Here is a 15,189-nt window from a genome sequence, read left to right on the forward strand (position 1 = left end):
TAAATCACACAGCCCCGCACCAGGAAAAGTCCTAAACACGGAAATGCGTGCATCTCAATTTATATAAAAGTTGTAAACAGGGTCCTAAGACAGAAGACAAGGAAAATCTGTGTTTCAGCAAACAGAGAGGAGAAGAAACAGCATGCACACTCTCTTTCACCACCAGACACCATGTTGCCTTCTTAACTGTTCAAATGAACTATAACTAGGAAAGTTAAATGCATTTCCCAGGGTGACTGAACTACAACAGTGAGGGGCAAAAACACCCCAAGTTCTCTCTCCTTCTCCATCTCTCTTTTTCACCTAAAACAACAAAAGAAACAGTGTTTGGATTTTGCTAGCAGATTCTGGCCTGAGAATTTGGTCAAAAATGTTTCTGGGAAGATGTGGTAAGAACTTCACCTTGAAGTCTAGCTTGTTAAATTTAAAAAGTGTTTTATTTTTATTTCTCTTGTAACCACTTCTGACTTTAATGCATTATACCTGTACTCACTTTAAATATCTCTTTGTAGTTAAATAAATGTATTTTATTCATTAATAAAAACTAGGGCTGTCAAGCGATTAAAAAAATGAATTGTGATTAATTGCACTGTTAATAATAGAATACTATTTAAATATTTGTGAATGTTTTCTACATTTTCAAATATATTATTTCAATTACAACAGAAAATAAAGTGTACAGTGCTCACGTTATATTTGCTTTTCATTACAAGTATTTGCACTGTAAAAAACAAAATAAATAGTATTTTTCAATTCACCTAATACAAGTACTGTAGTGCAATCTCTTTATCATGAGAGTTGAACTTACAAATGTAGAATTATGTACAAAAAACCTGCATTCAAAAATAAAACAATGTAAAATTTTAGAGCCTGAAAGTCCACTCAGACCTACTTCTTGTTCAGCCACTCACTCAAATAAGTTTGTTTACATTTGCAGGAGATAATGCTGCCTGCTTCTTGTTTACAATGCAACCTGAACGTGAGAACAGGCGTTTGCATGGCACTGTTGTAGCCAGCATCGGAAGATATTCATGTGCCCGATGCGCTAAAGATTCATATGTCCCTTCATGCTTCAACCACAATTCCAGGGGACATGAGTCCATACTGATGACGGGTTCTGCTTAATAACAATCCAAATCAGTGTGCACTGACGCATGTTCATTTTTATCATCTGAGTCAGATACCACCAGCAGAACACTGATTTTCTTTTTTGGTGGTTCGGGTTCTGTAGTTTCCGCATCAGAGTGTTGCTCATTTAAGACTTCTGAAAGCATGCTCCACTCCTCATACCTCTCAGATTTTGGAAGGCACCTCAGATTCTTAAACCTTGGGTCGAGTGCTGTAGCTATCTTTAGCAATCTCACATTGGTACCTTCTTTGCGTTTTGTGAAATCTGCAGTGAAAGTGTTCTTAAAATGAACAACATGTCATCATTTATTCTAGCTACCACTTGCAAAGAGGTATTTTCTCCTGTTGTACTTCATGGACTGCTTCAATTTCCCATATGACCTGGATTCCTGTCTATAGTATCTGGCAGATGTTAGGATTATGAATTTAATTTTTTTGCCTCAGCTCTCCATAGTTTCCCACTGTATCACTAAGATAGCTAGGAACTGATTTGTCTGAGCTTCTGATCCAAAGGACCAAACCTCATATACTTGTATGAAACAAATTTGAATCCCACTCTTTCCCTCACAGGAGAAGTTCTTAGGCCATATAATTTTTAAGTTGAGAAGCACAATATTTGCATTACTGTCCACCCATGTCAGCATTGTTTGTGAAAGCATGCAGAGGCACTTAGGGTGTCAGACGACAATTCATATATTTATTTTTGTTGGCCTGATGCCATCTGAGGGTTTTTATGCCCAAAGGAGGCGGCTGACATGATGCCTGACTGTGAAAAGCCTATATAGTGAGGAGCCCACTGTTTTCAGATAAAATCTTCCCTCATTAGAAGGGCCAAGTCCCTGAACACCAGGGAAAATAGTCACATTTCTCTTCGGTAGTGATACCAGGTTAGATTTTGACTGGTGCATACTGAGAAGCCTTATGGCCTTATGAAATGGAGCCCAAGACAGAAAGAAATAATGGGCTAAGAGGTCCTTTACTGCCTAGCAGTTTTTCAGCACCTGGGCTGCCCTCCCTCTTATCACTCCATAGCCATGTGCTCGGGGCAGGAGGTGGAATAGTGGCAAGGCATGGCAACCTACAACTGAGGCTGGGAACAATTCAGTTCTTCTCCAGTCCTGCCTGCCTGCCTCCTTTCCTGCTTGGGGGAAGGGCAGTTTCGAGTCCTACTGGAATGCTCCAGAAACTGTTCTGGCACTTTTTTGGAAGCCAGAATGGCCTCTTACTGCATTTCCAGCACTTCTCGAGCACAGCACTCACTTACCAGGGAGGGGGTCAAGGTGTCCTTGCCCAGCCTAGATTGCAACTTGCCCAGCACAATTGACCTCTCCAATATTGCTTGGGACCTTTCCTACTTAGGGAGGACGGACCCTGTCCTGGCTTGGCTGTGAGAGAAACTGCACTCTACCCACATTGTCACAGAGTTCTCCTAATGAGACAGCAGATAAGGGGGTGAAGCAGGAGACTCACACCCTTCCTTTTGCCTCTGGCATCCTCAGTCTAGCTCTCTCCCTGAAACCTCTAGGAATACCAGTTGCGGCAAACACCTCAGAAGGGGAAGCAGAGATGAGAGGGCAGTCTCCCCCAAAATCAAATACAGCCCTGGGACACCGCTGAGAATTAAAGACACATTATTGAGGCAAACTGCTAATCTAACAATTTGAAAAAATATTTGGAATTTCCCTCAGGAAAGCTCTGCATCTGGGAGGCCTGGCTGAGTTGCCAGCCACAGGGGAGGCAGGGAAAAAAAAAAAGGAGGGAACATTAGGAGACATGGCATGCCCCTGCTGTCAGTGACCTAGAGGTCTGATTCTGCTCACAAGCTACAAATGGATCTGAAGAAATGCATAACAAACTAAGTTACTAAATGAGAAATAATTGCATAGCAGCCACCAAATATACTGTGAAGTAGTAACACTTTCCTTGTTACACACTGTTAGACTGATTGGGAAATAGCATGAGCTCCAAGAGCAGTAACTGAAGTGGGATGTCACCATACTAGTGCATGGAAAGTGAAATTGTCAACCACAAAACAATCGAAAAATGGAGGATTTTTTACCCTTTCAGATTTAGTAATCAAAGTTGCTACTGGAACAGGAGTTAAGTTAAAAAACTTCAGACAGAAAAGTGATTTCTGAGATGACAGCTCCCCTTTAAGTACAAAGACAATGTTCCAGTCTGACAGCAACAAAATGTAAACAACCGGAAAGTTTTAAGAGACTGATTCAAATGGAGAAACTAGTGACATCTCTAGAGCACAGTTACTGGGAGGGGAGAAAAAAGGTAAAAACTTATTTTCCTCAGTTACAAATGTTTCTCCCAGTTTCCTTCAATTGAACAGGGAGGCAATAAAGGAGATCCTTATTGTGTGAAATTTTTTTGTTTGGTTTTGGTGAGGAGAAGGTAGGTAGAGAGGCCCAAGTTGCCCTACTGGTACATTTGAATTATTACAGCCATTTTGAGAATGTAGACAGAGCGCTGATTAAGGAGATAAAGGCAGAGTCTCGCACTGAGCTCTGCTTGGGTGGACCTCTGTCTTTGGGGAGCCCCACCTGGGGATGAGTAGATCTCAGTGTAGGATAAGCACTCTGAAGACTAAGAACTAAGAGAGTATAAAAATAATTTTAAAAACCCATAACTGTCCAACCAAGAAAGCAGAGGGAAAATCCTCCATTATTTAATAATAAATGAACTGAAAAGTTTTGCTACAATGTTTTCTCATTCTCCAGACCTCTTAATAAACAAATGAAGACTGTACCAGTTCCCAGAAAACCAAAAAAAAAAGGAAAAACTAGGTATTAAATAAGCACATGGTGAGTTCTGATAAAGTAGTGGGTATCTACTAGGAAAAGACACAGATAAGATACCTAATTTCACCTAAATAGTGCATGCTGCTCTGTCACACTAATACTGATGGAGAGTAGCGAGCAGCAAGAAATATCAACAACAGTCTTTAGCGGAAAATAGCTCACCCACAGAGGATGAAAAATGTTTAAACTTTTTATATTTTAAGGGACTTCTAATGTAGAACACCTGATCTGATCCAGGAGGAGAAAAAATTCTTCAATTTTCCTCCTTAGCCAGCAGGGCTTCACTGTCCAAGAAGAAACTGCCCAACCTTCTGACAAGTGTTTAGGAAGTATTTTCTGATCTAGTAGAGCAGAAGAGATACAGGATTCTGGAATTGCTGGAAGTTGCAGTTATGATAAAAGGACTTGAAATTTGCTCGAGTTCCAGGCTGAGGAATGGTTAGGTATGATCATGTTCAAATCTGAAGAGCTGTTTAGTGCCTTTTCAAGTGACTCCCTGAAAAGCTTGTCCCCATCAAAGGGAGCTTGAAGCAGACAGCACCAGCAGCAGTGTCTGGGCCTAAAAGGTATAAGCAGCAATTTACTGCAGTGGGCAGCGGCGTAGCAGCAGCAGAATCTGGATGAGAACCTCTCTCTAAACAACTACAGGACTTCTTAGCAGTGCACGAAGCACAAAGTTGGTTACAGAGCCACATGAGGGGAAACTACTCTGGACATAGATGGTCCTATGTTCACAAAGCCTCTCTTGAACAAACAGTTAATCTTTTGGTCCACAAAATCCTTACGGGCCCTTGGGCTTAGAAATGTCCAGTGCAGAGAGTGGTCCTGGAGAAACTGAAGGAAGGTGGTGTTAAAAGTGAAGAGGCGGAAAAATTTACTCATTTGGCCTAGCTACACTTAGTATAGCATTTTTGAGTGGTTCTCCTAGTAGATCTTTTTACTCTGGATTTGGCCATTCAGAGTGCACAATCTTCTCCATAAACTCTGGTATAAGAAAAAGTCAAAAGTAACTAGGATCTGGTGAAAAGTATAGGGAAGAGAAAATTAGATCCATCAGCCCATCCACCTTACTCTGCACAAAAAGGCAACCCTCATCACCTGGACAGGTCCAAATATGACATGGACAGGACAGTTCATTCTTCCCCACTAATAACTTGGACAAATGCTGGTGATAGTTGGACAACTGCTCAGATAAGAGGCTGGATGGAACTTTTGTAATGCCTCCCTCCTTATGATGGTACTTGGAAAGAAGGAGACCCAGGGTAACTAATGAAAAACAAAGCAGCCAGAAACACTTGTAAGTCACAAGATCTGGATGCCTAAGGAGTTCCACAGGGCAGAGAGAGAGAGAAGCAGGGCCTTCTTTTTTCCTATGAGGAATTGAGACAAACTGTTCTGTCTAAGAGTATGGGATGGGGCTCAAAAGGTTCAATTAAATAATAGAATAATCTGAGGCTTTAGGGATGGATGCCTAACAGCACTGTTCCTAGAAAGAGAACCCTTGGATGACATCTTTGAAAACTTATAAAGAGAGACAGCATGGGTCTGAGATTCTGAGCAGAAGAGAGACCAAACTACAGAGATTTTCATGTCCCTTGTACAGTTCGGGCAAAAAAATTCAACGTAAGTAGCAGTTGGGTGGGACCCCACACCTTGAGCATTACTTCTCCTCACACAGATCTGTTCTTTGGATCTTGCAGTCATGCTTAGTCTCATTTAAAAGAAAGCAGGTGATAAACTGGCTGTGTACATCTGAAAAGCCAGGCGCTACAACTAAAATAAATCTATTATTATTTATATTAGTTGTAACGCCTAGCAGCCCTAGGCATGAACCACTGTGTTAGGCACTACGTGTTACTGTTAAGCACCAAAACATTGTAACTTTGCAGATTAAAATTTAAGGATCTATTGTTTATCTGCAAAATGGACAACGGATGTCTTTCAAAATCAGTTTTTCTATTGGATAGTCCCAATTTCAAGGGCTCTATTTTTTTATTAAGTATAAGCAAAGATAATTTATTAGTTGGACAAACTGTTAGACTCTTTTTTTTTTGGTAAATAAACTCTGATGACAAATGCTCAGTCCTTATCCCAACGTGGTTTCATCACTGAGGGGTGCAGGCTACTAGAGACAGCACACAGACAGAAGGCCAAAATGGAAAGAAAGAAACCGACATTCTTTTCAATGAACCATCAGAAACACAACCATTTAAAACCTTATGTAGTTATCAATGGTCACCTGTCAAACGGGGGGGGGGGTATCTAGTGGGGTTCTAGGGATCTGCCCTGGTTCCGCTACTATGCAATATTTTCATTAACTGCCTTGAATAATGGAGTGCAGAGTATGCTTATAAAATCTGCAGATGTCACCAAACTGGGAGAGGCCGGAGGACAGGATTAGAATTCAAAACTACCTTTACAAATTGAAGACTTGGTCATGCAGTTGGGAAAAGGGCCAATATCATTCTGGGGTATATTAACAGGAGTGTTGTATATATCACACAGGAGGTAATTTCCCCTCTTTTCTTGACATTGGGGAGACCTCAGCTGGAATAACGTGTCCATTTCTGGGTGCCACATTTTAACAAAGATGTGGACAAATTAGAGAGAATCCAGAGGAAAGCAATAAAAATGATAAAAGGTTTAAAAATCCTGACCTATGAGGGAAGGTTAAAGAAAGTGGGCACGTTTAGTCTTAAGAAAGGAAGACTGAGGGGGGACCTGATAACAGTCTTCAAATATGTTAAGGGCTGTTATAGAGAGGCTGCTGATCAAATATTCTCCATGTCCACCGAACGTAGGACAAGAAGTAGTAGACTTAATCTACAGCAAGAGAGATTTAGGTTAGATATTAGAAAAACGTTTTAACTATAAAGATAGTTAAGCTCTGGAATAGGCTTCCAAAGGAGGTTGTGGAATCCCTATCACTGGAGGTTTTCAAGACCATCTTAAACAAACACTTGCCAGGGATGGTCTAAGTATACCTGGTCTTGCCTCAGTGTAAGAGGCTAGATTAAATGACCTTGAGGTCCAACCCCACATATCTGTGATTTTAGTGCCCTGCCTCCTTCCTTCTGCTGCTGCTAGCTGTAAGGAATTCTAAAACAAGGAAATTCTCTAATTCCTATGATATCCTAAAGAAGGACTTGCCCTCTAGTTACCAAACTGCTGCTAGATTGGAGGAAGCCAAAACCCAGGAGATTCGGGCCTGAAAAAAAAAAGAGGGCCACAAAGTCCTGAGGAATCGTCATCAGCTTTGCACAGAGGCAAAAGATTAGGTTGTCAATGTGACTGCAATATATCAAACATGCCAGAAGTGGAGCCAAAAAGCAGCTTGATTTAAAAATATATATATCTATGTTTAGATATATATTTTTAGATATACATCAGAAAAGGGATCTTCTGTTTACTTCCAAGAAGGGAATTTCCAACAGAAATAATATTTAACTCTTGTTCAGAGCTTTTCATCCAGAGATCTCAAAGTCCATTACCAAGGAGGTATGTATCATTATCTCCTTTCAGATGGGGAAACTGGTCCAAAGATAATAGTCAAAGAACAATGGATACCCACACAGAACAAGATACATTTTATGTAAATCTGGGGAAGAAAAATCATATAAAACAGACCAAAACTTAAGGTACAATCCTGCCAACACTTTGCTACTCTTGGTGTTGGCTTTGCACAAACGAATGCTTACCAATTAAATTCTAAAAAAAAAAAAAATTGAGCTTAGTACTTGGAAGTTCTGCTAATTGAGGAAATTATAGTAAAAGTACTTGAGGCATTTCATCAGCGTGTGGGTATGTCTGTATCTTAAAAAAAAAAATTCAGGTTATTTGCTTGAGTAGTCTCCCTGAAACCAAGCACTACCCTTGATAGCAAGCGCTTGCAGGATCAGGCCCTTATTTTCCTACTTCAGTGAACAATGTTTCAACTTTATAAACTTTTATATTTGTCCAATAATCTATAGTTATGAAGTAACTAGGCACAATCCATAATCCATTCTGCCTTTTTATACAAACACATTTCACTATGATTTACAATAAAAATAAATAATTAGTCCAATATTTTAATTCTGATTCCTCTGGAGTAAACAGGCCTGGATTGGTTTGTCTCAGAGAAAACTAGAAGAATTACTTTTGTGGAGATCACATCTGAAAGGCTTTTTGGGAGGTGGAGGAAAGAGAAGAAAATCGCTCCTCGGTCACTCTAATTCACCAAACTGAAGTAACTGTTGAATATGCCATAAACTCAAGAGGAAAGTGGTACCTATCATTAAATGTTTGCTATGCCTGAGTAAATTATTTTCACTATTTTTTTCTCCTTTTATAACTTCCTTTAGTTTAGTAGGCAACTTTCATTCCTTTTATGTCAGTCTACCTCAGTAACTAGCTTATTCAGCCAAGATCAATCTGATCAAGTAATAGGCTTTCAAGAGAGAATTTTTAAAAAGATTTTTTAAAATTAAAAGGCATATTATTTCTTATGAGCAAAGGAATTAAATGGATTCAAAGTTTAGATGTTATTATATAAACTAATGGTATTTTGCATCAATAAAAACACTCAATATCATTATTTCCTTTCAGTCCTTTCATTACTATCCTAGATATTGTTATTATAGCACAATATTGCCAAACAAATTAGTAAACCAATTTTGGGGCGTGACATATATGAGTACTTAAAACAAAGAGAGATAAAGAAAAATCCATTTTTGTAAACATCAGCAGTGCATAGGCAGACAACTGAAAATATTTTAACACAAACTGATAGACCATGAATGACTTCTAGTTTGGATCCCAAATTCATGAAGACTGAAAGCTGATTTTTCAGTGTACCTGCCCACAAATGGTTTGCACGTTACAATGCTTTGAGTTTTCTCATTTCATGGTTAGAAACGTAGTGAATTAAATGTTAACTGTTTGGCCTACTGCTGTTCTTTGAACTCAAATTTCTTACTTTTCAAGTATACAGATATTTATTCAATAAATGGGGAAAATTTAAATAAACAACTACACCCAATTGCATTAACACACTGATATAACAACACAAAATAAATTGTGACAGTTGAACACATCATGATGACACACACACACACACACACACATCTACCTTTTACGGTTTTTGCACCCACATAAGAAGTCTTAATTAGGGAGTTTGGGGAACCAATTAGCCCCCAAAATGTACTGGTTAACTGAATCACTTAAGTAGCCAGGACATAAAAACCTACTAACCCAAGGACTACCTGCACGGCCAGGCCCCTCCAAAGTCCTCAATTTAGAGGTACAGTGTATAAAATATTGTGTACTATTTACTGTGTACTATATTAGACTGTAGTGTATTATTTTAAATTTAATGCATTTTTTAAAATGAACTTACTACAGTAACTCTGTTGCTTTTGTTAAACCTTCTTTCCAGCCCTGGCCCAACTCCACTTTTTCCTCTATCCTATACTGATCATTATATAGCTTTGCCCCACGTTGTTTTCAGTGCTTTTTTCCTCTTATCTTTCTCGCCTTCTCTAGCCCTTTCTATTTTCCCCTAAAGTGTGTGCTTTACTTCCTCCCCTATATTTTTTTGTTTCTCTTTCTGTTCCCCCTTAACCTCTCACTCCACCTTAGGTCTTGTAATTGAGAACTCTGAGTGCAGCAGTGAATCTGCAAAAATAGGTCAGTTTTATTCTGTTTCTTCAGTTTTTAAAAACTATGAACGACTGCAGAATCAGGCATTGTATCTCTTCACTGGGGAGTGAACCCAAAAATAGAGACGAGTGGTGACCCCCCCAAACACACAGCTAATCCATCCCATCCTACTCTCTATTTTTGGGTCCACCTCCCCCATCAAAGGCCATGGAGCCAATTCTACTATCACACATAGCTTTTAAAAGTTCCAGAAGCAGACTGTAAATTTCATTGTTGCCCAGAGTTCCTAATAGTGGGAGTGAAAACTGACAAGATTCCCCTTAGTTTTCACTCTGCTGTGTTTAACAAAGCTATAAATAACAGCAGAGACACAAACTATCTGTCTGAACATTTAGGAACAACAGACTGCATCAGTTTGCACTAGGTTCTCATTTGGAAAGTTATCTTTGCAATCACAGAGTATTAGAGGCTAAGGGTCCCCCCCGCCCAAAAAATTAAAATTTCAGCTCTACAGAGGCTGATGGCACTTGCCCAGGAAAGTTTCTTGCTCTATTCACAACAGGGAGTGGATTTTTCCAAGACTTGTAAATGGCTAACATTTTTCTAACATGGTTGCTTTTAGAGATGGTTGGAGGCTAGATTCTCTACTGCAATCCCAGGTGGCTCAAAGATGCTAGAATCTGGTCATAACTGACTCTCTGAAAACTACCTCAGGAAAGGGGAGAGACTCTTAACTAGCATAAAGCCAGTTGAGCTGGCTACTGCGCCAAGCATCTCCCAATCAGGCTATACTCATCGGCATAGCTGTGCTCCATTAGGCTGCTCTAATTTATGCCAGAGCTGAAGAAGCTACGGTTTCAAAATTAGGGAAATATAACTGACCAGCCGGTGGCCCACTCCCACCCTTGTGCCAAATGGTTCTTGACACCAGAGAAAATCTAGCCCTACATCGTCATACAGCTGATATTTTTTTTGAGCTTGCACGTGAAACACTTAGGATAGAATTTCTTCCTTTTCATTCTTGCTATATAATATTACCACCCTCAGCTTTTAGATAGCACTTTTCATCCATAGATGTCAAAATGCTTTACAAAGGAGCTATGTATCATCCCCACTTTATAGATGGGGAAACAGAAGGCACAGCAACTAAGTGATTTAATCAAGATCATCAAACAGACCAGTCAAATGGCCAGGAAAAGAACCCAAGTTTCCCAACTCCCAGTCCAATGCCCCATCTTGTGAGCCACACTGAATGATAAGGAACAAACATCTGTAACTACATTAATGCAAAAGACTTACTAGAAATGCTTAACAAGTTTGTAACGCCACAGAATCTGAAGTCAATACCTTGAAAGTGCTGCCCTCACTTAGAATCATGCAGTTTCCACTTATTTAATTAGCTCAAGATCTTAAATATAAGGAAGTACATACACATCTATGTAAGTTTTTACTATCATAAGATATGAAAATGTTGGAGGAACTGGCTAGTGTTAATACTCTGTAGTTGGACATATTTATTCCTGCATTTCCATTATAAGCTATTTTCAGGAGCATATTACTTTAGCCTAACTAGTCACTCTAAGATAAAACATAGCATACAAAGGTTCACCTCACAAGCAAACTTTTATTTTGTTTGTACTCAAATTTAGTTTAGGTTGTTTTGGCAAATAAGGATTACATTCAAAACTTAAAAATAAATTTTGAGCAATAGGCACATTTTGCCTTACAACACAGTAACTCCAAAAATCTTCACCTCAAAATGGAACACTGTATAAACAATTCACTATTTGGGGGAAAGTAAAAATTCCAGAGAAGCGTCATTTAATTAACAAGTTACTGTAAATGCATAGTAACTATTTTTTACCAAAAGTTCCATATAGATTATTTATAGGTTTGGCTTGTTAGTAGAACGATTATTATACAAATGAAACCTGCATGAGCTTTGACCCCAAATGGTCTCAGTAAATAATCTAACACTACAATATTGATATTAAACAATGTTGGAAACCAAAACATGTACCCTAAATAAAATTGCTTTAAACATATACTGAAGTAAACAACGTATTTGTGGGTCTGATATAAAGTACACAGACATTGAAAGTAAAGACTGAAACCCAACTTAAACGTTCTTTTGTGGTTGTACTATTTAATAAGTTAGAGAGAGATACTCAGTAAAAGTTTACCTTACTTCAGCTGGTGTATTTTGGGAATATGGATTTGCAGAACAAGCCAAAATCCTAATTACAGCCCCAGGGTGATATGTTTCCAGAACATGCACTGCTGTGGGATAAACTGGCTCCTCAAAAGCAAGCTCTACGTAGTCCTGGCTATAGAAGTTAGGTGGAGTCCTCTTGAATGGCAACTGGGCACTAGGACACTGATTCCACCAAGTTCCATAAGTTCGAAACACAGCAGTCTGAGTGAAGTCACCAGAACTGGGGTACACATTTGGAATACCTGCCAAATTCCACATGGTGTAGGACATGCTGTTTTCACTACCGTAATGAGAACTGAAATCCAACACTTCTTTGGCATACTGGACTACTTCAACATTGATAGGTAAGGCTCGGCTGTTTGATTCAATAGCTCTCCGGCTGTTCATCATTTCTCCCCTTGTAGCTGTCCTGGCTCGGCGCCGAAGGCAGATATAGTAAAACATGCTGAGAACTGTTAACATGGGAAACACCGGTGACATCTAGATATGAATTATGAAGCTGCAAAAGGTCAGGCGTCCTATATAAGGTGGATTAACTCTTTGGGGGATGTTTCAAAAAAAAAAAAAACAGCTGAATAAAACAGAATGGCTAAACATGGTCAACACAGAAAATTTTTCCAGTAGGAAACCTATTTGCTTTTACTCATTCTAATTTGTCATCTTAAGACAACGCTGTCATTAAAAATCTAAAATCAAGTGGCTTCTATAGGGCCACTGAATAAAAAAAGGCAGTTTTCTGGAAGTTAAATTGAGCCAAAAACTAAACTAACTATTTTCCATGTTAGATAACCAGCCTGCAGTAATAACAAAAATGTTGTTTTCAATGTAAAACTTTCAGCACTACCCTTTCATGTTGTCCGTGAGAGCATGCACCCCTGATATAAAAGTCAGTGGACTCCAAAATGATGTTCATTGGAGTCCATTAATAATATCAGCTGGATGTCTTCTATACAGCCATGACACAAGGTAGGCGTTCAGGGTTCTGTGACTGTGTCAGAAGCAGAAGTCTATATGCACGGTGTTTTACATCTGAAAAAAGAAAACATTTTGGTTCATATATTTACTGTATTAGATTCAAAATTTGCTAAACCTGGACACTGTAGCCATGAAAACTATTTCTAACTAGAACAAATATAAAAACAAAAAACAAGTATAATACCTACAGCAATAGTCTAATCATCAGACAAAACCACATTTCAGCAGTTATACTAGAGCGTACTTTATGTAAACTGTATGCTTATTCTGGATTACTTTCTAATAAGATATATCCTAGAAAAGTAAGCTTTAACAAGAGAGCATGAGATGAAGAGAAAACACTGAACTAGCACACAAGAACCATAAAGTTAAGGTGACTAAAATCTGACAATAACTAAAAAAGTGGAGTACGTTTTCACTGTCCAGACTGACTGGCATGCAAAAAGTAAACAATTAGTATAATTGGTAGAAGAGTTCGGTTTTAAAAGTTCTTCAGGTAAAGAAATTTGTTTGAAAACATGTAATTTTTAATCTGTCAGTTTAACGAAACGGGTATATCCATATTAGATTTCCTACAAATAAAGATTATCTTACAAACCCAACGGCAAAGTTAGCAGGCACAAAGCAACTATAAGGCAAAAACTGTTAGATTTACCAATATAATCAGTCTTCTATTAGTAACAAAATATTTCCTTACAGCTTATCAAGAAGCAAGACATACCAAAATTAATCTCCCCACCATGATAAAAAAAATACAACTAACTTTGTTGCTCCACTGAAATCTTGTTTAACTGTTGCTCACTGGCTTCAGTGGTAAAGAGAGAAGAGCAGGGCTGGAGTCTGGAGAAAGGATGACTAAGCATCTCCTAAAATAGATGAAGTGTTTCTGCAGCAGACATTTACTGGGCGTGTACTGTATTAATCACTGGGGCGTACAGTGGCTGCACTTCTACTTCAGGACAAACACTAACAAATCATTAACCTAATGCCTCTGCTGTTCTAGCAGGCCAACTGCACATTTACCATCTGAAATAAGTCGCAGTTGGGACAATACTTTGTTTAGTCAGACCACCTTTGTTTTTCTGGTGTAACTCACTTCACCCCAACTTCAAAAACAAACCACCAAAACAACCCAAAAAATCAACACCGATACACATATGGGTAGCATCCACTGAGCCCCCTTTTTGTCAGAATACTATTAGCAATTGACAGTGCAGGTTTCATAAGATAAAGGCAGGCTGCAGCCTCCACTCCTATATTTGACAGTGAGAAAACATATGTTGAGGAACTGTTCACTTTTTCTTTCTTATTCCTCCTCCTCCAATTTTTGTTGGTCTAGTTTCTGTCCTTAAAATCAGATTTTATACCAGCTTTCGCTATCGCAACTTGAACTACATTTGGTACCTACCACAGCGGGGAAAACATAAGAAGTTGTATTGGCTCAGCCCTGAGCTCTGCAGGGAAGCCAAAGCCGAACAAAAAAGGTGTTCTAAAGGCCCTGGCCTTTGGAAGAGACATGGGAAGGAAGCAACAAGTTGCTGTTCTCTCTATTTCAACTGGGGCGAATTAAAAGTTTAACTGAAGACTAGGACTATGTAAAAAAACCACTTCTTTTGGATTCTTTTCTCCTGATCTAACATGCCTTATTTAAAGATTAAAAAAGGAAATAAGTGCTAGAATAGATCATCAGATCTGCACCCTTCATTCCTCCACAAGCCTCACCTGTGTGGCGCAGCACCCCAAGGGAAAGGAAAGCACTTTACAAGATGCCTCCGATGAGGAAACGTCATTAAAAAAAAGCAGATTTTTTATTTTTAAAATCATTAGAATTCAGGTGCAAATTCCAAAATTTGATTCTAACTAGTGTTTTGTGTGTTACTTCTGACAAATTCCACCTCCCCCCCCCATATTTTGTTTCTAGTTTTAAAGCGGAAGCAGGAAGTTGCAATGAGATTCAGCTAGCTGAGTGTAATACCACTCTGTAGGATCCTATACCATACCCAATTTCCCCAGCAGTTTGCAAATCATCACCCCAGTTCTATATTCACTGCTCCTTGGAAAACTGTAGATTGGGAATTGAGAAGACTATGAACCAGTGCCCATAAATTATTTGAAAAATCAGTGAACATAATGGATAATGACACACTAGTTCTAGGCACTGGCATGAAAAAAATCAGCTGTTCGTTTTTTATGCTAAGTGCATAATCCACAAAAAATTAAGCATATTTTAAAAGTGTCTTTGTACATCTATTATTTTTATATTAGTTATAGCGCCTAGCAGCCCTAGTCATGAACCACTGTGTTAGGCACTACGTGTTACTGTTACGTACCAAAACATTTTGTAACTTTGCAGATTAAAGTTTAAGGATTTATTATTTGTCTGCAAAATGGTCAATTGAGGTCTTTAAAAATCAGTTTTTC

The 15,189-nt window shown here is 38.8% G+C and overlaps 1 protein-coding gene across 4 annotated transcripts in view; it reads right to left on the bottom strand.

The window, feature by feature from the left end:
- The window catches only part of FBXL4 (F-box and leucine rich repeat protein 4), a 111,498-nt gene that overhangs the window by 79,934 nt on the left and 16,375 nt on the right, over positions 1-15,189 (bottom strand). For 3 of the 4 annotated variants that reach the window (XM_084625292.1, XM_084625294.1, XM_084625293.1), the window contains exon 2: positions 11,762-12,822. In XM_084625292.1, coding sequence (XP_084481418.1) covers positions 11,762-12,273 — 512 coding nt within the window. In that variant the 5' untranslated portion in view covers positions 12,274-12,822. Of the gene's footprint in view, positions 1-11,761; positions 12,823-13,531; positions 13,601-15,189 lie in introns of those variants that run through there. The other variant, XM_084625295.1, reaches the window with a different exon arrangement.

Source organism: Lepidochelys olivacea (genome assembly GCF_965140295.1).
Source record: "Lepidochelys olivacea isolate rLepOli2 genome assembly, chromosome: 3".
Lineage (NCBI taxonomy): Eukaryota > Metazoa > Chordata > Testudines > Cheloniidae > Lepidochelys > Lepidochelys olivacea.